Source organism: Anoplolepis gracilipes, chromosome 16, assembly GCF_047496725.1.
Source record: "Anoplolepis gracilipes chromosome 16, ASM4749672v1, whole genome shotgun sequence".
NCBI classification, from domain to species: domain Eukaryota; kingdom Metazoa; phylum Arthropoda; class Insecta; order Hymenoptera; family Formicidae; genus Anoplolepis; species Anoplolepis gracilipes.
Window position 1 is genome coordinate 2,075,100 of NC_132985.1, and position 24,522 is coordinate 2,099,621.

At 33.2% G+C, this 24,522-nt stretch overlaps 7 protein-coding genes across 11 annotated transcripts; 3 read left to right on the forward strand and 4 right to left on the reverse strand.

Annotated features, from left to right (window-relative positions):
- Positions 1-659: 659 nt before the first annotated feature.
- On the reverse strand, positions 660-3,327 carry LOC140674876 (ubiquitin-like protein 7). Its single transcript, XM_072908768.1, has 4 exons — positions 2,932-3,327; positions 2,461-2,666; positions 2,184-2,320; positions 660-2,042 (listed from the first exon to the last, which is right to left on the reverse strand). The coding sequence occupies exons 1-4, from the start codon at positions 3,077-3,079 to the stop codon at positions 1,424-1,426; spliced, it is 1,110 nt and encodes a 369-aa protein (XP_072764869.1). The 5' UTR covers positions 3,080-3,327; the 3' UTR covers positions 660-1,423.
- A 110-nt stretch (positions 3,328-3,437) lies between these two features.
- LOC140674875 (uncharacterized) lies at positions 3,438-8,600 on the forward strand. Of its 2 annotated transcripts, XM_072908766.1 has the most exons (12): positions 3,438-3,951; positions 4,107-4,201; positions 4,277-4,431; positions 4,547-4,677; positions 4,745-4,880; positions 4,952-5,321; positions 5,449-5,984; positions 6,296-6,668; positions 6,774-7,102; positions 7,190-7,424; positions 7,516-7,874; positions 7,956-8,600. In XM_072908766.1, exons 1-12 carry the CDS (start codon positions 3,873-3,875, stop codon positions 7,975-7,977), a joined length of 2,820 nt encoding a protein of 939 aa, XP_072764867.1. In that variant the 5' UTR covers positions 3,438-3,872; the 3' UTR covers positions 7,978-8,600. The 2 variants fall into 2 exon arrangements, with proteins under 2 accessions (XP_072764867.1, XP_072764868.1); XM_072908767.1 differs by lacking the exons at positions 3,438-3,951; positions 4,107-4,201 and having other exon boundaries at positions 4,292-4,431; positions 4,547-4,608; positions 4,734-4,880.
- Positions 8,601-8,726: 126 nt separating this feature from the next.
- On the reverse strand, positions 8,727-10,762 carry LOC140674877 (uncharacterized). The gene is made up of 3 exons (XM_072908769.1): positions 10,361-10,762; positions 9,323-9,451; positions 8,727-9,249 (listed from the first exon to the last, which is right to left on the reverse strand). Exons 1-3 carry the CDS (start codon positions 10,670-10,672, stop codon positions 8,980-8,982), a joined length of 711 nt encoding a protein of 236 aa, XP_072764870.1. The 5' UTR covers positions 10,673-10,762; the 3' UTR covers positions 8,727-8,979.
- Positions 10,763-11,408: 646 nt separating this feature from the next.
- On the forward strand, positions 11,409-13,487 carry Fzr (fizzy and cell division cycle 20 related). Its single transcript, XM_072908050.1, has one exon. It carries the CDS (start codon positions 11,851-11,853, stop codon positions 13,339-13,341), a length of 1,491 nt encoding a protein of 496 aa, XP_072764151.1. The 5' UTR covers positions 11,409-11,850; the 3' UTR covers positions 13,342-13,487.
- A 2,477-nt stretch (positions 13,488-15,964) lies between these two features.
- Positions 15,965-18,882, reverse strand: Nop5 (nop5 ribonucleoprotein). The gene is made up of 4 exons (XM_072908049.1): positions 18,673-18,882; positions 18,054-18,130; positions 16,264-17,963; positions 15,965-16,164 (listed from the first exon to the last, which is right to left on the reverse strand). Exons 1-4 carry the CDS (start codon positions 18,715-18,717, stop codon positions 16,106-16,108), a joined length of 1,881 nt encoding a protein of 626 aa, XP_072764150.1. The 5' UTR covers positions 18,718-18,882; the 3' UTR covers positions 15,965-16,105.
- A 930-nt stretch (positions 18,883-19,812) lies between these two features.
- On the forward strand, positions 19,813-20,106 carry Nd-b12 (NADH dehydrogenase [ubiquinone] 1 beta subcomplex subunit 3). The gene has a single exon (XM_072908492.1). The coding sequence runs from the start codon at positions 19,813-19,815 to the stop codon at positions 20,104-20,106; it is 294 nt and encodes a 97-aa protein (XP_072764593.1).
- A 160-nt stretch (positions 20,107-20,266) lies between these two features.
- Positions 20,267-24,513, reverse strand: LOC140674405 (meckelin). 4 transcript variants are annotated; one of them, XM_072907909.1, is made up of 13 exons: positions 24,260-24,513; positions 24,026-24,187; positions 23,597-23,898; positions 23,286-23,480; positions 22,966-23,217; positions 22,735-22,889; positions 22,504-22,669; positions 22,155-22,439; positions 21,563-22,030; positions 21,212-21,480; positions 20,955-21,135; positions 20,581-20,791; positions 20,267-20,494 (listed from the first exon to the last, which is right to left on the reverse strand). In XM_072907909.1, the coding sequence occupies exons 1-13, from the start codon at positions 24,486-24,488 to the stop codon at positions 20,271-20,273; spliced, it is 3,099 nt and encodes a 1,032-aa protein (XP_072764010.1). In that variant the 5' UTR covers positions 24,489-24,513; the 3' UTR covers positions 20,267-20,270. The 4 variants fall into 4 exon arrangements, with proteins under 4 accessions (XP_072764010.1, XP_072764011.1, XP_072764009.1 ...); XM_072907910.1 differs by lacking the exon at positions 24,260-24,513 and having other exon boundaries at positions 23,597-23,753; positions 23,839-23,898; positions 24,026-24,067; XM_072907908.1 differs by having other exon boundaries at positions 24,026-24,513.
- Positions 24,514-24,522: the final 9 nt, after the last annotated feature.

Consider the following 24,522-nt stretch of genomic DNA (forward strand, 5'->3'; position numbering starts at 1 on the left):
AATTTACATATAAATAGAGATTTATTGTTTATAAATATTGGTTATAGATAGAATTAGAGTAGAGAAAAAAACCTAGAAAAGGAAAATTGGAAAAAAGGAAAATTCTAGGACATTTAGATTTTTTTTTTATAATTATTATTTTAGATATTATTACTTTTTGCCAGAATCACGTTCTACACACGACTTTTATCTACGAATATCGTGTCAATTATATATTGAATATACTTATTATTGAATATCCTATATGTTTTCTTCAAAAATGTATACATCCACAAATATTTTATCAATAATTTTTTCAACTAATCTCTCTTTATATTTGTGTAAAATTTGCTTCATAATCATAGATAAAAATTATTAATTAAAAATTCATATTCTTGCATGATCAATCTATAAATCCTATAAAACTATAGGATCATTAAGTATTATTTACAGATAATTATTACTAATAACTCTTAATGATCACACTTGTGTATGTTCTTCAATTTAACCATACTTAAATCTCGTGTAAACAATCAGATAAATCTTAATCTAACGCCACTTAAGACACTTAAGAGTTTCAGAGTGCTCAAATGATTATATAAGAATAGTACTTGCAAATGTCATATCTACGTGCGATTGAGTAAATTTTCACGACTTATTCGATTTCGCATTAATGCATACGTCACTGTAGCACGCATGACGCATTTATTCCGAGCATTTTGGCGTATCAATATACTGAAGCGTCATTCCACATGCCTCATATGTGCTGGACAAAAGTTTCTACTATAATTTTTGTCTAATATTACACACACACACACATACACATCTCTATTAAGTAAAATTATATATATAATATCAAAAAACAGAGAATTATAAAACATTCTAAAATTAATAAAAAATTAATTACAGCCAATATTAATATTTTCAAAACTTATTACAACATCAATGTTAGAGATTTTCTTAAAGTTTATATGTACTTTACAATTTACAATTTTACTCAATATGATAAATAATATTGATCTTTCTGCATATCGTATGTATTTTTTTTTTTTTTTTCAAAAAATGCTAAATACATTGTATTTATATTGGAAAAATTAAGATAATCTTTAAACAAGCTCTTGGAAGATGGAAAAGTTTCTGTTTATAACAGAATTTGCATAAATTTTGTTATAATTATCAACAAAGATAGTAAAGTGGACGATATGTACAATCTCATCAAAAATGATATAAAAGACAAAGTTTTTTTCAAGCAATAATTTTTACACTTGTACACGCGTTTCTTGATATCTTATGGGCAAGTAATTAGCTAATTGGTTCATATTATATAAATAACATAGAGTGTCAGAGATATCTAAAATGAGATATCTATGAATTTCAAGACACTCTATGTTTAAATTTTACAAAGTGTAATCACTTACATCTCTCGTCTTATTGTTGTTGTCACCTAATTATCACCGAAACCACTAAATACGAGTTCGATCGCTGCCTGCACATCACCGTTGGTGAACTGCAGTGCCTGAATGTTCACTGTGTCATCCTGGAGACCCATCTCGTGCATCTGTGCCAACTGCCGCTGCAAGTCAGTAACTGGTGGTGAAAATGATGGTAACATCGGTGACAAGGAAGCCATCGGAGATGCAGCTGCCTGCTGAGAATTTGGATTGGTCGCGATCGCAGCTTGTCTCATCGCTTCCATAAACATTTGAGATGTGATCACGCCGGTACTTTGGTTGCCAGTCACGGGTTGACTAACACTACCGGATGTGGAGGATGGCGGATTGTCTGGCCGTTGTGGCGTTTGCGAATTCGCGGCCATCGGTATGTTGGGGAACCGCAAGTTGTTGTCGTTTACAGGATGCGTGGCGAAAAAGTGAGCGATGTCACGCGCCATCTCCTCTTCGAGGCTCATGTTATCCACGCTATAGGAACGCGCGGACGTAGGTTGCGAACTGGCCATCGAACTGCTGGAGGAGCCACTGGAAGCCGCGTTTTGCGCTTCCTCGTGGACGGCCGCTGCGATGTTTTGCGCCGCCTCGATCAATACTGGATGCAATTTTGCGACTCTGAATACAAAAAAAAATTTGAGCCCATTATGCAAATTTCATACCAATAAAGTATGAGATATATATTTTCCTGATGTAAATTTTTGCATAAAATCATCGAATATGTTAGCTAATGGAAATTCAGATTATACATCTAATTACCTTTTAACAGTATCAACATCCGTAAAATGTGCCATTAAATCTGGATCCTGCAGCATAGTAATAGCTACAAAATCCTCGTGTAATCCAGGAGAGGAAGATATAATATTGTCTATCACTTCTGGTCTTTTACTTAAACGCTAAAATATATAAAAATATTTATATATAATTTCTCTATTAATATTTGATAATAATTGTAAGATTTAGTTGTAAGAAAAGATAAGTGGAAAGCGATTAAGCAGATAAAAGTAACCAGAAAAATTATTTAAATAATATTTACATGCAGGGCGCTTCTGAATGCAGGCATCTCATTGAAAGATTTAAATGCTGATGCCAACTGTAAGATGGAATCTTCTGATATATATCTATTTGATGCTGGCGATTCTGGTTCCTTCTTTTTCAGTGCGTGCACCATCGATCCATTTTTCAATCCAATAGATTCTACTGTTGCATCATCCTCAAGTATAAGTCCACAATAAATAAATTCTGAAAAAAAAAACATAAGTATTACTATTTTATTTAATGTTAAATTTACATTAAGGAATTTACATTAAGGAAAAAAATATAGAACAAAATTGTCATTTTTTTTCTAAACATCTTTTAATTATTCTAAATATAAAGTAATTTTAAGATATATCTTAAATATAAATATAAGTTCAAAAAACTTGTTATTAAACTGAAGATTGAATAACAAAGATTACCAACCTCTCATGACAAAGAGCAATCTTCAAATAATGCAAAATCATTTTACCTAACGAATCCTTTGACAGATTCCATCTTCCCGCGGCTTCCCGTTTCAATTCCTCCACTTTCGTTTTCAGATTTATGCCGCTTAATGTAATCGGCATAACCATTTCGGAATTTATTTGTATTCTGAATAATAGTTCCATGGTCATCATAATTAAATATATTCTAATTTACAATATGTGATTATACTCAATTACGTCTTTAACAAATAGTCTCTTCAATATTTTATTTAATATTTTTTAAATTTCAAACTGTATAATCTTCCGTTGGATTTTCTTTTTGTTTCACCTTTTATCACACGTTTTTATAGCACAAATCAACATGTAAATACTAGCGCAAATGCAAATTCATGCCTGTTATGTACTACGCGCAAGTGCGCTATCAATCACGATGAATCATAGACTAAATAATAAACAAAGATGTGGATGCTACTTCAAATTTTTTCTAGGAAATTTATTTATTATTATTATTTTCCTAGGAAATTTCAAAATGTTTCCTGCCTTTTCTTCTCTAACTAGGGAATTTCTTACAAAATGGTTGGATAACGTGGCGTAAATTGTAAACGAAAAAAAATCAGATGCGAGTTTCTTATTCGAGTTTTTTTTATCGGTTATGTATTTGAATTTTTTTATCATTTCATGACTAGAGAAATGATGTATGCAAATGTCAAATATTCTTGAGATAATATAGTACTTGTTGTATGTCAAGTAATCACGTTTATTTTTGTTGATATCGTGGTCGAAAGCAACGGTATGTGGCTAGACTGAATGTGGTTGTCATGTTACCTATACACGTACACATCATCGGACATCGCATCGAGCCGCTATGTCGTGCGAGGATATGACCGGCGCGATTTCTGACAGCTGACAGCGGAATAATATCCCGACGATGCCAGGCGACGCGCCGCCTTGACCCTCGCAAACTGCAGGCTAAACTCGAGCAGAGATGCAAGGAATTTGCGAGAATATTCGCACGGCGATCGAACACGGACGTACTGACATTATTAGATCGCTTTTGGACGCGTGTATGTATTGCAAACGTGTCAATTCAAGTGTTTACGATCCAAATATTTTCTTTCGCTTCAAAGCATCCGCGCAACATTTTATTGTATTGATGTTTGAATTATCGATCATTGTATTATCTGTTTCGTTATTTATATAATCGACCTATTTGTCACAGGTGAGAATGGTAATGCGACAGAAGGTATTACGAGAGATAAGATATTAAATCAACCGGTTTTGGAAGAAGGAACTTTCCTATCATATGCTTCAAAGGTTTGTAATATATTTCTGCAGTGTTTTGTTTCTTTTTTTTTTACATTTTTCTTAGTTGTGTTTCTATATGCTTAGACCAATCAAGCAGACATTGTGCGAACTCTTTTAAATTGTGGTGCTGATCCAGCTGTACAGAATGCAAATGGACACAATGCAGTAGATGTTGTCTCGAGTGATGCAATACGACGTATTTATATAGAGGAACTGTTGAGAGCAACAGCTGCTTCCGAGTATGTAAATACTTATTACAATAATTTTAAATTTCCTCGATCTAAAATAATAAAAGATACAATTATCTGCATCAATTACAGCATTAGATATCATGGACATGTACTTTTATTATAGGGTTGATAGAGTGGTACAATTGCTAGATGCTGGATTAGATGTTAATTCATGGGACTCGCAAGGTAGTAAGAACACACCGTTACATTGGGCAGCATGTTATGGAAACAAAGAAATTATCGCATGTTTGCTTGGTAATATATACAGATAACTACACTGACTGGCTTAACAACATATTTTATTATATTAGAATCTTTATAGATAAAGGAGCTGATGTAAATGCTGAGAATGGTTGCGGTGCAACGCCATTACATGATGCGGTGAATCGCGGCGATGTCGCTATCTGTCAGGAATTGTTACAGGCTGGTGCAAATCCTCATATACGAGCTACTAAAGGGTATGCAGAATAAATTTATCATACGAATATATCTTTTTCGTATATGTATGTGCAATAGCAATTTTTTTCAGAACATTTACGGGGAAAACGCCGTACGATCTCTCCAAAAAGAAACCATCTCTACAGCGATTTGTATCAAATTACTTATTGAACGAAAACGAAACGATGCACAGTCCACCTACGTCATTTACAGAGACAAATTTTTGTCAAAAGAGTCTCTCGAGCAATATGAGTCAACTGTCAGTTGAATCTAACAAGTCCTCGGATCCGGTGTACGATGTGCCTTTGCGTGACACGGGCACAGAGAGTCCTAGCAAGTCTAATGTCGATAAAGGAAGCATATATAATTTGTTGTGGCCACAGCCAAAAGCTGTGATTGAATTAAAAAACTTTACAGCTCCATTTATTGCTGGAAAGGAGCTTTTTATATCGATAATACAAGTAAGAAAAAATATATTCGCTTCTCTTTTTATGAAAATTATAATCTTTTAAATCTTCATCTTGTTGGAATTTTCTGCAGTTTTATTTTGTATTCAATTTTTTATTAAACGTATAATTTATTTCCTAGGGCAGTGAGTCTGTACATAAAATATTAGATGTATGGGAAGTCAGTAGAACTCATCTGCTCGAACTGGGTCACGATGTAAAGATTGGCGAGGTGCAACCTAGTTGCGGCAAACTGCTCAACGACAATACGATAGAATGCATTGTGAATAACAATCTATTTAATATTACGGACGGCTATCAGTTGCATATTACGCAAAACTTCATCAAAGTGAGCGCCGGTAGTTTAGCAGGACTGCATTATGCGGTTTGCACATTTGTGCAAATTCTACGTCTGAGTAAGAACAGGAATAGATCAGAGCTGTGTGAAATAGAGCCAGTCTTTATAAAAGACGAGCCGAGATTCACACATCGCGGTATACTATTGGATATCTCGCCCAGAGGACGTATACCGACTCTGGAATATCTTCTACACATTATTGATCTACTGTCGTCGTTCAAAATCTCGCATTTGCATCTCTACTCCAGACTTATACCAAATTGTGACTGGCAGCTTTGCTATTCCAAATCTGAAATGGTAACCTTAGATAGATATTGCAGGTACGATTATATGTTTGTGTTAGAAAAATCGTAAGGTTATCGTTTTTAAATAAATTCTATCTAATGTTTTATGTAAACTTATTGAAATTATTATTTTTATTTTTAATTTTTTTTAAATTTTTTTAATTATCAATCTATGTTTACAAACTCTTTTCTATAACTATCTTCTATATATATTTATTTATTGTGTATTGTATTATTTTTCTAAATATTTATTTTTTTAACTCCTAACGATTTTCCGCTCGGCAATATATGAAAATTAAGTTTTTCTTTATATATAATTATTGAAAATATATTTAAATATATTTCAGGGATCGGCATTTAGACATAGTACCCACGTTGGACGTCGATTCTAATGTTGGTCAGCATCACTTGACGCAAATGTGGCCTATCTTTCAAGAATTACTTGCAGTATTTCCCAGTTTAAGTTACGTTCACGTTGGCCCGCGATTGGCAAGTTTGTTAGTGCAAGCTGACAATTTTGACTTGAATGTGTCTATTAATGATACGATCGAAACGGATATGTCAGAAGTATTCAAATCCTATTCGTGCCTTCAAGAACTCTGGCATATCCTCAATCTAAGTGCAAACACAACTCTATTATTGTGCTCCAATGGTTTACATTCTAAATCAGAGTTCCATAATATTCCCTCTAATATTATACTCGTTGAATATGGATTTCAGGTAATACTATTAATAAATAAATTTCTTTTTACAATTTTTTTAGTGATAGATTAATAGAAACGTTTATAAAACTTATGCGATATTTACTGATTATTTGTACTACAGGCTGATTATGATTTCTCTGAGTGGACAGAAGTATTCAGAGTAGCAGGCGGTAATGTTTTACCAAGTTCTGGCACAGCTAGTTACAATAGTTTGGCGGGATGTCCGGCGTCAACGTATGCTAACACGAGGAATGCGATAAAGACCTCTCTGGAGCAGAACTCGATCGGTATCGTTGTCGCGCACTGGTCAGGCAGCCATCATCTTACGCCGCATCCTTTCGCATGGATTGGATATTTAATGGCAGCTGGTTTAACTTGGAACCCAATGACAGAAATAGATTTAGGTTCTGATGACAATTACGACATACCTGAATTATCTGCATCAATTAGGTAACAATCGTCATAAAATTTGTAATCGTACATCATTATCAAATATATTATTGTACTTAATAAAATAAAATAATTGTTACTTTACAGGGAAAAATGTATCACGAAATTATTAGATATACATGTGTTTCAAGATTCAGAGTTTAAAATCGGTAGTGCGATACTGGAGTTAGGACGTTTAGATACATTGGTATTAACATTAAGTAAAAATCAGGCAGCTAAAGATTTGCAACAAATACCAGATAATCGCGGCTCCACATTGTACAGATTATTAACCGATCCAGATAATGTAAATTTAGAATATCTCTCAGCCGATCTATTCGCTGTAAGTATGCTCGTTTAAATATAATAAATTTTAATATTTTACAAATGAATAACTGCTAAAATATTCAATGTAAACAAACTATTGTTTGCAGAAAATGACGAAGCAGATTAAACGAATATCCCATTCCTTGTATGAGGCGAACTTGTCCTCCAAGTTCGCGTCAATGGAGATACAGGAATTGCAACTGACCTCCGATTTGATGCTAACAGCCTGCAAGATCGGCAGAACGTTGATCGGAGTCGGCATAAATCCGAACAGTAATATGGGACTTGCAGTAATCAATCTAGGAGTATCTAATCTACCGCCTACTTTCAGAACCGACATAGCGAACAAGATGTTGGCTCATATAGAGCAATACAAAGGCTCTTGGCTGCAAAGGCATTTGCCACAGGGCCTTCAGAGTTCTTTGTTAGTTTTAACTAGTGCACTGCATAGATTTGTTCCAGAGACGTAAATTTTTTTTTCTTTTTTTAAGAACATTTTCTTATTTACATTGAGCATTTTAAAGAACACAAATGTTTATTTTTACAGCAATTTGCACAACTTTGTTTAACAAAAGATTGCAGTGTGCAGCTACATATAATAATTAAAATATAGGATTCTAAAATAAATTTGAAAACTAATTACTCTGAAAGCAATATGTACTTGGATTTTTATACATCATATTGATTACTATTTTACATTTACTATGTGGAATCATTCGTTGATATCTGATTTGTTCTACTTACTACGATTGAAAGAAACAATAGCTTTTTTTGTTGAGAAAGCAATCTTATTTATCAAAAAGTTTAAAAAAAAGATTATTTTAATAAATATACAATTATAAATTTTAATAATTTTATGAGAGCCATGGTTGATGTAATTAAAACGTTAAATGATTATATACTTGATGGCTATATCATTTATTTCCACATGGACATATGTGCAAATGCAAACGAAGTTTGAAATTATTTTGCAATGAGGTAATATATATTTTTTATAATACCAACACATTTGATAAAATTATCATATATCTTATAAGAAATATATATAATTCATACAATAAATAATATATTATTCATAATGGTTAATTATTTTTTATGAAAGATAATAAAACTTCATTCATTTTAAAGCATTACAAATATATACATAGATATTTATATACATAGTCATATATTAACAGTATTTTAATTAGAATCAATTAAGTTTAAATTACTTCCTCATACTCTTTCATATATCACACACATTGTAATAATTCTTGTTTAATTTTTTGTCTCGTCACAAATATTTTTTCATATAATAACTGTTATTTTACATTATTTAAAAATTGCTTCAATATTGTATAGAAAAATAGTAGATAAATTTATTCGAGCATGTTATTTTCATTTGTAAATTTAATCTAATAAATCTTGAATATATAGAGCAACAAATTCAATTTTTCACCTTTCTTTTTTTCTACATAACAATCAAGATTATACAACAATATTTTAGATGCTTCTGAACAAGAAGTTTATGACATATTTGACTTAGTTTGCTTAATAAAAAAAATTTTTTTTGATATAAAATCAACACAATATCATTGTTCATTTGACAATATAACATCATTATTTATAAGGTTACTTCTCTTTTTTTCATTCCATCCACCCATTTCTAAGTCCTCTTTATTAAACATTTCCCTTTCAAGTGCTTGTAATCTATAAAATTCATTGATCTCAAATTGATATTTTGGTGCTGTTATGCCAAAGAAGTTGGCCAGACATTCACCAACATAATCGCAACCATCTAACATTTTTGAACTGATCCAGGTGGTTTGATGCCATGCCCATGGTAACCAATTCAAATTTTTCTACAAAAAATATATCATATATTATTTTATATCATTATAAAAACAATTTTATATAAAATTTATATATAATTACAGTATCTATCTGTGACACAGTTTTATTATTTTTTGGCATGTCAACTTCATCTTCAGACGAATATTCTTCCATTACACCATCCGAAAATTGTAATACTCTCCTTGGTTTCTTGCTTAATTTACATGTGCACTATATATTAAAATTAAATTATTAAAATTTAAAGTCTTTTACACAGTTGTAGTTTATAAAACAACTTTCTTATATGTATAAAAATCGAGGGGTTGGTCACTAACAGTTATAATGTACAAAAATTACCCTTTCATACGGATTACCCTTAAATTATACCTCGGATTACTTAAGATTTCCTAATAGTATCTCAAATTAAAAATAAATTTTGAAAAAAAAATTTTACTTTAAATTATTTTAACGCTAAAGATTATTTAGATTTACCAAAAATAACTTTAGATTACCCAAAATTTTGCTGGGATTGCTGCTGAATTACCTAGCTCTTGTACAAAAATTACCTCAGTGACCAACCCCTCGATAAAAATATTAATTATATGACTTAATCCTAAAAAACTATAATGTACTTCAAATTAATATTTAAAATGTGAAATCTTTAAATATTTTATTTTACAAAGGGAACCTGAAAATATTTATCAAGACAACTGTACAAATATTCTACAGTTATCTTTCTTATTGTTCCTATGCAGAACTGATATAGTATCTCAGATATTTATCTGTATAATCTGTAAATCATTATAATATCAATCAAAACCTATTTATTTATATATTTAAAGCCTTTTCAGTAGTTAAAATATCAGTAGTCTAATTTTTTCTATATTTGACATCAATTTTATCAAGCTTGAAAAGGAAAACAAAAGGTTAAGTAATAAAACAAACTATACAGATATTTATCAGATATAATCTGTATAGCATATTATAATATAAAAACCTATTTATTTGAAGTCTTTTCATAAAATATCAATAATTGTCTGAATTTTTTTCTATCTTTAACATCAATATTATCAAGTTTGAAAAGGAATACAAAAGGTTAAGTATAAAAACAAATTTCAATGATAAAAGAACCGCATATACCTGAGTTTCGACATCTGAATTTTCTTGCAAGATAATGTCACTTAAATCGCAAGCATCGTCCTTTTCCAGCGTCATCGTCGATATCTTGCAATAATCAAAACTTTTTGACCTGCGTCGTCCCTTGACGATTCTTGACAGCACATCAAATAAACTTTTTTTCTCCCTTTGTTCACTATCGGGATGACTCATCTGCAATGAACGGCGTCGAAAAATAGTGAAAGCTCGCGATCGAAATTTCATTGGTAGTTTTTTCGTTATATCGATCGGCAATATTTTCATTATAATTATATTGCAATGTACTCTGTTGCACATTCAAAAATGCCATTCTGCAATCGACTTTTCCTAATCTTTTCTTCTTTTAATTCATTGATTGCTGTATCGTACATGCGCAGCTGCATACATCAATATAAATTGCTATAGACAAGATTAAAAATTGATTAAAAAAAAGATAATATTTATTTTATAATCCTGATTATTAGTGAAGAATATTTAAAAATTTAAAAACTTACTTTTTTAGTGAAAAAATTATTATTGTATTAATATATCAGCTTGTCCTTTCGATTTATATGAATTTTGATTTCATATATGCATCTAAAATAAAACAAGTACATCTTTTATTTTATTCTTATTATTTATATTCTTTTATCTTTAAGAACAAATAAATGAAATTCGCTTAAAGGATCTTTTGATAAAAAGTCAAAAAAACAAAAGGATATTCAAAATTCTAATTATAATAATAGTTAATCTTTGGTTTTCCTTAAAACACACACAGAAGATGGCAGAAAATATTATATCAATTTTCTATTTTGATCTTTATCTTCTAATAAAATAATAAAAAAAGTAACAATTTTGACGCACGAATTATTCTATGCACAGAGTGCATTTTCATTGGTAAATATAGGTTGTGTTCCAAAATTCGCCGTCAGTATTGAAAGTCCATCTTTAGTGGCGGTGAATTTGAGAACACACCCATAGAACCGAACTCTCGATTCTCGAGCTTCTCGAAAGGAAAGTGATTGCGATAGCATGCGGAGAAAATGGCTTCCATGCAACACCGAACCACGTACCGTGTACGTGTGTCACACGTGCGGCCACACGTACACGCATGGTAGTCACGGTACGTAGTGGTGTGACACAATAGCGACCCCCTCCATATCCCACTGGGGGTACTTCTGTTTTCTGGCATCACTGCCGAGAAGTTGAACACGAGTTGAATTCGACATCGAATGGCGGCATGACGGACCTAACAGAAGCTTGAACTTCTGATCGCACCGAAAGTCTCAACGGACCGTACTCCAGACTAGGATGAGCCGTAGCAGATCTTGAGGAGCGTTGGCTTCCCCGGGAGTCGATCGCGCAAACGAACGCAGCTTTTTAAGTGAATCGCGGCAGGACGAAAAGGGCGACGTGACTGTACGTTAATTATGTGAGTGCGGTGTCGAGACGCTTTTTCGAGCGATAAAGTGTACGGAAACGTTTTCTGTCGTGTCATGTTCTATCACGAGTACGAGAAACGGCTGGTGAAGCCGATAGGAGTCGGCGATGGCTCTTCGGCGACGACGGGTACGACGCTGTCACCCAGTACTGTCGCAACCTACTCGCCCATTTACTTTTCGCCTACGAAGACGTCGGCTTGCAACAACAGCTACGACCGCTTCATACCCACTCGCTCGGGTAATAACTGGCAGACCACATTCTCCATGATCAGCGAGAACGGCCGAGGCGGTTTGGTGGCAAAGAAGACACGGGAAAACGGCGAGGGCAGCCGTGATGGAATCGCGTACTCCTGCCTGCTGAAAAATGAGTTACTAGGTGCGAGTATAGAAGACGTTAAAGGCCAGTGCGAGGAACGCAGAGTGCTGTCGCCGTTGGTGACTAAGAACCTTTTCAAGTATACCACACCCACCAAGGATCGAACGCTACTGGATCAGAGCTCGCCTTATTCTCTGTCGCCTCTCAGTGCTAAAAGTCAGAAACTACTAAGGTCACCTAGGAAGGCGACCAGGAAAATTTCGAGAATACCTTTCAAGGTACTGGATGCTCCAGAATTACAGGATGACTTTTATCTGAATCTGGTCGACTGGTCCTCTCAAAATGTCCTCAGCGTTGGCTTGGGAAGCTGCGTATATCTATGGTCAGCTTGTACGAGTCAGGTGACAAGGCTGTGTGACCTATCCAGCGACGGCAACAGCGTTACTTCCGTCGCCTGGAACGAGCGGGGTAATTTGGTGGCGGTAGGCACTCATATGGGCTACATACAAGTGTGGGATGTAGCGGTAAATAAGCAGGTGAGCAAGCTGCAAGGCCACAGCGCTCGAGTTGGAGCTCTGGCGTGGAACGGAGAGGTTCTCTCGTCTGGCAGCAGGGATCGATTGATATTGCAGAGAGACGTCAGGACTCCGTGCGTTGTTGGCGAACGACGACTCGGTGCTCATCGACAGGAAGTGTGCGGTCTGAAATGGTCACCGGATAATCAGTACCTGGCATCTGGTGGCAATGACAATCGGCTCTACGTGTGGAATCTACATTCTCTGTCACCTATTCAAACGTACACCGAACACTTGGCGGCGGTCAAAGCGATCGCCTGGTCGCCTCATCATCATGGTCTACTGGCGTCCGGTGGCGGCACCGCAGATCGTTGCATCCGCTTCTGGAACACGTTGACAGGCCAGCCGATGCAGTGTGTCGACACCGGCTCGCAGGTCTGCAACTTGGCATGGAGCAAACACAGTTCCGAGCTGGTCAGTACCCACGGATACTCGCAGAATCAGATTCTCGTGTGGAAGTACCCGAGTCTTACGCAAGTGGCTAAGCTTACCGGTCACTCGTATCGGGTGCTTTATCTGGCAATGTCACCGGATGGTGAGGCGATCGTCACCGGTGCGGGCGACGAGACTTTACGTTTTTGGAACGTTTTTAGCAAGGCGCGCAGTCAGAAGGAAAACAAATCCGTGCTGAATCTATTCACGAGCATCCGGTAAACTGTAGTCGGATGATGATCATTGTAACGAAGCATCGCGAATCGACGTTGTCTTTAATTATGTATCTTGTACATAAACAAATTTATATATATACACACACACACACACACACACACATCAATAAGTATGTAGTATTCTCTTTAAATGAATTTTATATATATATATATATATATATATATATATATATATATATACATATATATATAAAACAACGTTAATACTAGACGGAGGATACTTAAAAAGAGAGAGAGAGAACTATATAAAAATAAATATACGCGGTGTTCCCAACGTATAAGATAAGTTTGCGAATTCTTCGTATAGCTTGCAATATGCGTTGAGTACTTGTGTGCAATACTCGTCGTTATCCTTCGGTAGAGGATACATAAATTGTATGCCTTTACAAAAGAAAAAAGAAGTTTATCCATTCCGGAGGTTATCGCTGCGAGACGCTTCATATTTTTTATGCACTTTATATACACTTATTTTTTATACTGTCGCTATACAATAGAATTGTGAATATATATTGTACACAGAGCGTCCTGGAAAGGACGCAATTTTACTCCAGATAAATCTGATGTCGATTTTTTTTGTTAATTGAATTATTAATATTCTAAAATTGTAAGAATATTAAGTGAGCTCTCTTGAGATTTCATAAAATTTTTTTTATTATTTTTTTTTATTGCTAACTCATATTATTTTGCTTAGAGAGACTCAAATTTATTTTGTTTTTTACTTAACAAGACAGTCTATCGCAATTAAGAAACTTTTCTTTAATGAAAATCGACTTCAGATCGCCATCAAATCTAATCAAGTCATTCTAGGACATTCTGTATAAGTTTGGGTGCATTCTATTTGCAATAAAAAAGATGCACTTAAACTTCTTACAAATAGAACTACAAATAGAAATGTGTGCTGTTTTCTCGCACTGATCGGACGCATAATTAAAAATTAAAATAACAAATTATTTTACTTATTATAATGAGAATGGAATAAGATTATGTGAGACCGTAGACGATATGAATTCTATTAGATTAGTATTATACACGAAAACATTATAGGTAGAAAAAATACACTGTAAGTTGTAAGTTGTAAGTTGTCATTATTTAAAATGTATCTGCATGTGTATAAGGGGAATAATATTTCGTGAAATTTATAATATATATATATATATATTAAAATAAGACGAAAAAGAGATAAACGTACGCGATATTAATATAATACAAATCAAAGTCCACTAGTCAAACTTTTTCGGACTCTATATACATTTATAGATAATTCCTCCTTTTACACATGCATTGTGACATTTTCTAATAATAGGATTATCTTGTTTCTCAAAATAAACACGAAAACATCAAACATGTTTAAATATATATATATATATACAAAAATAAATTAAATCTTTTCATTTATGTATATATATATTCTGAAATAACAATATTTTATCTATCATCAATCAATGCTTATTGTATTTATTGTAATTGTAATTATATATATCTGATAGAAATGATACTGTTTGCGGTCTAAACAAATGTGAAAATTATTTAAATGTTTGATGAAGGAAACATCTTATGTTTCAAAAAGATATACTTTCTTTGCAAAATGTGTGAACTCTAGTATGTTGATTGACACTCAAATATGGAAATTTATTAAATCTATGATGTATTATTGTAGATTCAATCAGGCATCAAGATCTAATAAATAAAAAACAAGATATTTATAGAAAATGTATAGAAAAAAATATATGCGGAATATATATATTATTGCTTTCACAGCAAATTATATGCACTAACATTTATCATATAATATTGGTTTTAATTCATTGCGTGCAATGTGAGCTCATGTAAAACATTTTATCATTTCTCACTCTGTGTTATTTTTTGCGAGTCACACTGAAATGCAATCTTGCTAATCATGATAAATATTACGTTTTTGCAAATAGACATATATTGTAATGCTATTTAGCAGATTAATTTTGTAAATCTATTCTTATTATTAATTCTTCTTTGTAATAACACATACATATGCACACACATACAAGAAGAATTTATATATATATATATATATAATAATCGTATTTGTACAATCTAATTATAGTTTATCTTTTCAGAAAAATATAAAATTACGAAACAAAGTATATATTAATATATATACAAAACGTAATTATAATTTGAAAGCTATTGCGTAACTATTGTATAACTGCCTGCAAGTCAGATAAATAAGTGTTAGAATAAAATATTTAGTATATATAGATATATATAGACTTTCAGATATATTTGAATATTGTGGGTAAATAAAGTGATTCTGTTATAAAAATTTAATCTCCAATGTTGATCTTCAATGAAAAGTAAGCAGTTTATATGTATATGATAATTAATTAAAAATAGAAATAGAAATGTAATTATATATAAATAGATCAAGCAAAAAGGAGTTAATCTAAAAATTTAGAACTAATTTAATGTGGTTATAATATTTTTTGCAATTTTATCACTACAAAAAATTGCTGTTGACTTTAAATTTTCTAAGTATATATTTATAAATTATACTTGCATTAATTAATTTATTTATTTATGAAAATTATACAATGCTTTATATAAAATTATACAATGTTTTACATAAAATAATCTTTTAACATATGAGGAAAAAATAGAATATTGATATACATCAAATCTGTCATTCTATCTGAAATTTATTTATTATTTTACAGGCATTTATCAAAGAATTTGAGAAATTTTTTGTTTTAATTTAAACGAAACGAACGAATACTTTATTCATCTTCCTCTAATTTCCTCTTTTTATCTTTCTTCCTTTTCTTCTTCTTTTGTCCTGTAAATAGAAATTTATATTATATGTTATTTAGTTTAAATAATGTAGAGTTCAATTATTATTATTCAATTCTCGTTTTTACCGAATTTTGGCGCTTACCTTCATTAGTTTCAGAATCTTCAGTTTTGATTGAAACGTTTGTTTCTACAGTCTCTTCAACTTTTATGGATGCTGCTTCTTCTGTTTCTATGGATTCTGTTTCTACTGGGTCCTGCTTCTTTTTCTTCTTTTTTTTCTTTGATACACTTGAATCCGCTTCAGTTTGTATTTCTTGTATACCAGAAGACTCGCCTACATCTTCTGTTTTGCCATGTATGTGATCTGTACTATGTTTTTTTTTCTTTTTCGATGAGATATGCAACTCTTCTTCTTGAACTTCTGGTTCAAGTTCTAAGTTACGTTTTTTCTTTTTTTTCGGTGAAGCATCCTCCGTTTTTACTTGTGCCTCTGTTTGTGCACTAGAAGAAGCTTCTGTTTCGTCCATTTCTTCTTTTATGGGCTCTAAGCTATGTTTCTTCTTCTTCTTTTTCTTGGGCATTTCTTCACTCTCCTTGGTATCAATCTCCTCAATTAATGGCCTCTTACTCGGTAAAGTCGAATCGACGGATGCTGAATACTGCATGTATTCATTCTTACCGTGATATTTCTCGAACTTTGCCTTCGCTTTAGCAGTGCCACTGATTCGGCGTATATTACCTTCCTCGAGGTGCTTTAGTCGGATTTCTAAGAGTTTTCTGTGTTCTATACCTAGGTCTTGACTTGAATATTCATTATTCTTTTTAGGATCTATTGATAAGAACGCATCATATCTAGTCGCTAGGGAAGCTTTTGCCGCTAGCATCCTAGATATTTTGCCCTTGTTCTTACTTGACGATTGTCCGACGAGTTGCGAATGATAAATCAAGCCGTATTTGGGAGTATTCTTTTTCGATTTGAGTGCACGGAATAACGCTTTCTCTGCACCGAGAATCTGTAAAGTAGATGCCGGATGTTTGGCGAGATTCGTCAAAGAGCCAGCTTTTGATATTAGACGCGCGCCGACCAAATCACCGACGAGGATGGATAGATTCGGTGCCAACGCAGCCATCCTGGCAGTTAGATAACTGCTTAAATTGGCTCGATATTGGTGAAGCTCGACTATCTCCTTGCACAAGTATTGCATATGTTCAGCGTCATATTCCGAAATCTCTGAGCCCATCGAAGTTTCCGCAGCCTTTTTTACCTGCTTTTCAATATCTTCGGGCAAGATATCCGACAGATCGCATGAGACGGCATTCTCCCGTTGGCCGATTAACCACATCGTCTTCACGTACGTAATGTTGTCATTCACGATTCTACCCAGCTCGGGAAAATGCCAGCCGTACCATTCGCGTGCTCGCATTATGTAATTGTTAAGCTCTTTGTCCAAATCGTCTAACAAGCATACTGCCTGTATTACCATAGTATCGATCTTGTCAGGCGAGAACTTCAATTTGTATCTAGAAAGACTGTGTGCTAAACCCAACGCCATGGCCGACATTTCCTTCTTGGTCACCCCACTGATCAGACTGTCCATCTGATTTCTGATACATCTCATCAACTCCTGTACTGATGTGTTACTAACGCAGGACAATTGTAGTTTATCTTTAATAGCAGCGCCCAGTTTTGCATCGGAAACTGCCAATTGTTCATGGATCTCAGTACAGCTTTGTCTTAGTGTTTTCTTTAGAGATTTGGATAATTTACTTTCCACAAGCGCTGTTGTAGCAGCCAATGCTTCAGTAGTGTCTTCAAACTTGTGAAAGTGTTTTAATTTAACTCTGAAAAATGAAGGTAAAAAATGAAGGTTGTTGCTTAATAAATTTTGATACAATCAAGTAATTTTGTAAAAAAAATTATAAAAAGATTACATTTTACTGGCATCTTCGGGAGTTTCAAAGTCCTTATAAAGATTTTCCGATTGGGAGAGTTTATTTTCATCCAGCAGCTATAACAAAAAATGGTACATTAAACCGTTTATAACACATTAGATAATTTTGTCACAAATATACGATCAAAATTAAAGGACATGCTACTACGAGTCACCAATATATACAAATATATTACAAATTGTAATATATTAATATATATCAATTATAATATATACAATCTGAGTTAAATTAATATTTACTTATTATCAGAAATAAATAAAACATTACATGCCGATCTTGTTTTATCGTTTTTAAATAAACGCTTTATGTTTACAAGTTCAAATAAAGATGATCTAAGGCAAAATTATAAAGATTTTATTATATACTTTGGCAGAGGATTCACATCTGACACGTGCTATTTGGTCCGTTCTATTTTTAATTAATAAACTGGAACTTTTAAAAATCCATAGGAATAACAAATTTCTTTCACAAAATAACTTCTCAATCCTAGAGATTCACGATAATAAATATCCAGCATTGAAAAGTAAGTGCGACATGACCACCACGTGCATTGCTTAGGTTAGAAGTGCGTTCACATTTTTTAGCAAATATGATTTACCTTGAAGATCGCATACCCTGCCGGGGTCTCGAACAGTATCAACATGATTGCTGCTTGTTATCTCCGTTACTTGCGACTCGTTATTTTCACACAATTAAAGATCTCGTCAATCCTAATTTCTTTTTTAACGCACTTTCATTCTGGCGGGATGTAAAGTGTCTTCTTTATTCTTGAAAAGACGTACCTTTATGGACGATGGACATATAAAATACATAGACGCAATGAGAGAATGTTCGGTTAATAATAGGTCAGTATTTATAATCCGAGCTTATATTTAAGATCAGCTTAAGATCCCGTTCAACCAATGAAGCAGCCGCATAGCATCATTTTATTGGTTGAACGAAAGAATCGCCAATGCCGAACCAAATTTTATTGGCCATAGATAGAATGTGTGATTAGTCCGTTTATGTATTTTATATGTTATGTGAAAATTGAAGATTGAAAATTAAAGATTAGAATTTGACTAATCAAAACAAAAGGAATTAAAATTGCTTTGTTCTGCTTGGTCAAATTTTAATCTTTAATCTTCAATCTGAATGTTCAATAGGTTGTTTGATACGGACATTATGACCAATGTTCATGAGCGACAATTTGTGAAGTATACGCCTATTGGTCAATCGATTGGCCAATCAGAACGAAAGGAACAAAAATTTCTCTAAAACTGTATACTTGCCCGTGTAAGTTAAATTTACTAAACATGGTGTAGAATCATACTAGAGTGTTTGTGAGATTTAAAGTCAGTTGTTTTAAAAAAGGTAATTATGTAATTTTAATTGAATAAATATTAATATACGTGTTTATATACATGATAATAATACTTTTTCATAATATAATGTTAGGATATATTTTTTACTGTTGATGTATTTATACTATTTGCAAGATCAACAGTTGCAAAAATTAACCTCTATATTATAAAAAAAAAAAAGTATTTAGGAATGAAATATAATCATTGAAAATCGTAATACATACTATAAAGTGTTACTTCGCTATTAGAATTTCATTGATGTACAATATAAAATTGATCATGTTTGGCATGATTATTGCTAATCAACAATGAAAAAAAAATTAATAAATAGTAATTCTTTGTAATACTTGTGATATACATATATAAAACCTGATGTCGACATATATTTTCTGCAGATGGGAGGTCACAAGGGCCAACCTTACAAAATACCCAGTCCCGATATTTACAAAGTAGAAGATGTACCGCAATTGAAATGTGTTCAAGAAGAATTAGCCAAGAAGGGATTAAAGGACCCTTGGTTGAGAAATCATGTATGGCGCTACCAAAGTACTCAGCCACCACTTATACGTGGTTTAGTATGTTTAACCAGAGGTTGGAAACTTGGTATCCCAGCATTTCTGGTAACTATAGCTGTTGAACAATATTTCGGGATTGACTATCATGGACATCATGATGAAGGTCATCATTAATAATAATATCCAGTTTATATATTAATGTTGCATGACATGAAATAGTAGAAATGTTGCTGTAAAGGGATATCAGAGCTATGAAAATAAATTGTGAAAGTAATAGTCAACATGTGCTAGTTGATATTTGTTTAAATAAATAATATTTATGTAAAGTTTATAGTTTATTATATTAGGAATCTTTTATCCAGTAACGATTTGTTGCACAGATTTCTCTTAACATTACATCTGATAGCTATCAGGAATAATTGCGAGACAAGAACTGTCGTTACACAGGCAAAAATGTAAGAATTGTATATTGCCAAAAAGAAGGCAAATACAGTGATTTCAAATGTCGCCAGTAGCCATTCGTTTCCATAAAGTATCATTTTGTTGAAGGAATAATTATTATCTGCAATATAAAATTGCCTTTAAAAATAATAATTTTATTTATTTTTTTATTATTAGAAGGATTGATCAGAGGATAGTTTGCATTACCAATATAGAAGATGGATTTATCTTTAGCATTCACGAAAAGAATGTCACATAATTTCTCTAGTATATGTTGTTCCTTGATTATATAGTCTTCATTTTCCGAATAATGATCCAGAAATTGCATCAGGAACAATCTCATTTTTGATCTTGTTTCCGATAATTGTTTCCAACTTTTAGAAGGTGAATTACTCCCTTTTAAAGTTCCTATATTTCCCTGTGAATAAAATTGTAACGTATAAAATGTATAATAATTATTTACAAATAATGCATAACATTCTTGTTTAAAAAAAAAATATACAATGACATGAAAATTGTATCTTTTATGTTTTTTTTTTTTCAGTTTTGGTACACCTTGTGTACAACTATTTCGAACGTACATTATCCTTTTGTCTCATGAGCTCATCGTACAAAGATTTAAATGACTGAGTCAACGATATTATAAAAGTCTGATCGGTTGTGCCAGGTACCAGACCCCTGTGTGCGCACAAGTTATCTTCTTCCTTTTTTAGATCGCTTATCAGAGTAGGAAGATCAGTGTCCGCGAATCCATGTACTGATCTATCACAAAGTAACAAATATTGATTACATCTTTTATCATGTTTTATTTTGCAAAGGTCATTCTTTTTTAAATTACCTTCCATGAATGTAAAAACCGTAATAATTGTGCGCCAAAGTAAATACGCTAATATTTGCGACCGAACATAGATCTACAAACTTTTGCAGTCTGTTTCTTATATATCTTTCGTAAAACGTAACACGGATGAACCATTGTACGAAATATATGAATGCGTACACAAACGTGCAAATCGCATATTGCAAGATAAAATTATTGTCCACTTGGGAAGATTTATCCACAGTAGTGGATTCCGGTACTGCCAGCATCCACGATTCCAAGTCGAATATCTAAAATAAATACATGAACGTTCATCATTTTTCCAAATTTGTAGACAAATGCGAAAATGTCATTTTACGTCATATTTGAGACCTGTAAAATACACAAGGTATAAATCGACTGCAACGCTACGTTTATCTTTCTTCTGGTTTGCAATTTGCACCATTCGTTCGCGACAAAATACGTTCTCCAAACACTGATGGGAAAATTATGCGTATAGCTGTGCTCGGTTGTCTCTCGTAGGGGAGATCTCGCGAGCGAACAGACGGAAGAGAAATCCGGCGTATATTTCTCAATCGTAGAAGACTTGGATGTCTCACTCGGGCTCGTATTTCTGTTCGTTTTGTGCGATCTTCTCTTTCGCTTGGACGCGATGATGTCTGACGTTATTCTCGAGGACTTGCCTTCGCCCCTCGGAAATCTGTTGGAATACAATTTCCGTAGAGAGGTATGCGGAGAATCGTATTTCGATTCGTTGGGTATCGTTCTCGGTTGCTCCCAGTCGATGAAAAATACGCTTATTCCCCAATGTTTATAGACGAATCCTATCATTTCTATAATCTAAGTTTGAAAAAAACCACAGATTAATATTATAAAATATTTTATTAAACTCTCTTTGTTTCTGTGCACGAATAGAATAGTAGAATATTTTTCTTATCATTTCATATACATAAAAGTTACTTACTTTAAAACTGAACGCTATAGTAATGTACGTTTGGATTCTTTTCTCACTGTCTTCGTCGGGAAGTAGAATATACGGTACAGTTTGGCCTTTGTAAAAGACGAATAGATATACACACACGCTGATACATACAAAAGTAATCATATTTCCAATCGCGCCCATAGCGTAAATCAAGAACCATAATAAAACTGCTATACTAAGATTGCCATTATAATTCCACTTATAGTAATTCCACGCTTTGATGCTGGAAAATATCAAAGCTACTCCCGTCAGCACTCCAATAGTTATCTAAAAAAAATATAATTTTTAATATAAAATAACGTATGGAATTCTTCGACGGTTGATTTTTTACCTCAACATTATAGTCTATATTGTTATCCTTTAATAGAAATGTAACTTTGTAATCTATTACAACATCAGAGTTGTTGAGGAAATCTTGATATGTTAATTCATCATATTCCACGATCAAAAAGGGCGCAAAGATTTTACCATGATCGTTTCCATTTTGAACGGTCACTCTAAAAGAAAAATTTCATTATTTTTTGAATATTTATAGAAAATGCTTTCTATGAAAACTACTTACAAAATAGTCAGAGATTTCATGTATCGAAGCACGGAGAGTTCTGACGCTTTCGTAAATCTGCTGTTCATAAATATTGGTAATGCTTTGAAACCGCTTACGTTGTCGACTAGAAAGAACTTTCGCACCAGCTGCTGGCGTAAAGCTTCTTTAATATTCTGCAAAGAAATATTTAAATTCTTGATTATTATTATAATTACATATTATTAAAATGTAACGTACGTAATATTTTACCTGATCCCCTGATTTAACGATCACGGGCAATGCATGTATAAAAGATTTATTGCCCTCTTTAAATATCAAATAAGGAGACAGTAATTCTATTTGTGCGTGTAATAATTCAGCAGCAGTGGTCCTGCATTTCTTCTTGAAATTTATACCAAATCTCACGTTTCGCAAGAGTTGACACGGCAGAGTTGGCTTATCCATAGATAAAAATTCGCCGTTCAGTGCAAATCTTGCAATTATGAAATCCAGGCTGCTGCTCTAAAAATATACAATAAAATTCAAAATATAAATACATCATAGGATATGTGCACATTTCTATATCGTACATTATCTCCTTTTTTGAGGCTGTATCTCTCGGATATTTTCGTGTTATTCATTATAGCTATAGTATTCTGTTTACTATAAAACAACCATACAGGCGCCATAGGTGTATGCATAAAAAACATACAAGCAATACCATCACTGTAAAGAGTTAAGGCGCATATATTTGACAAGTGCTCACATGCCGTTCTATCTTTCTTCTAAAAAAATAAAATTATTATTATTATTATTATTATAAATATAATTATATAACACATAATCATTATTATTATTTTAATAATTTTAAGAAAGTTGGATTCTTTTATATATCGCGTACCTTGCAGAGGTGTACTGCTATTTGCAATTCGCTTCTTAAATAATAGCTGTCTACGTTTTCGCTTCGAAATTTCATCAAGTATGTACTTCGGATATCCGGCCAGTCAGCGACGTCATCCTTACGTAGACAATAATTTCGCAGTCTTATGTGCGTTGCGCTTGGACATACGCAATTAACGTGACCGTTATATTCGCGACTGTCACAGAGCAAACATTTGGAACAGTCGGGAGATGGATACGTACCTTGGACGCATGTTACGCAAAGTACAGTATCCAGCAGCACGCCATTAATATTTCTGTCCACTACAAATAATAGGAAAAAAAATTATTTGATAAATAAATAAAATAATAATAATTTTAAAAAATGTTATAATCATCTTTTTATTGAAATTATTAAAACTGCATAGCTAAGAGAAATTGTTAAGATTACATTTTATTTGATTCGAAGAACACTTGCACGTTGCATTTGCACGCAGGATGCAATCTCTTCCATCGGCGGTCACGGTCATGTTAGGACCGCAGGTGTCACAAAGAGGGTTGCTGTTCTCAAAACCGACCGTTCTGCTGAACTTGTCGCACACACATCGCAACCCTAACGAAGAGAAACGCGTGTAGAAATAAAATAATAAATACATAATAATCGCGAAAAAATAAATGCGCTTACGACTCGCGGCTGGTTCGAGATTCTTGCTGGCGTTGCACCGCGAACAAGATAAGGAAACGGTGTCAAAGTACTCGTTGTATTTACACGAACTCGGTTCCCAGTATTCGAGTACTTCATTATTCACGTTGAACGCGTTCGCGAACGTCGAGAAGAAGATCGCGATCAACGTCAGATGAAGATTGCGGCTACTTGGGGTGCGATTCATATTTGTTTGCCATGCGGTCACCATGCCGACGTAAGTATCGGTCACCCGTTATGCATCG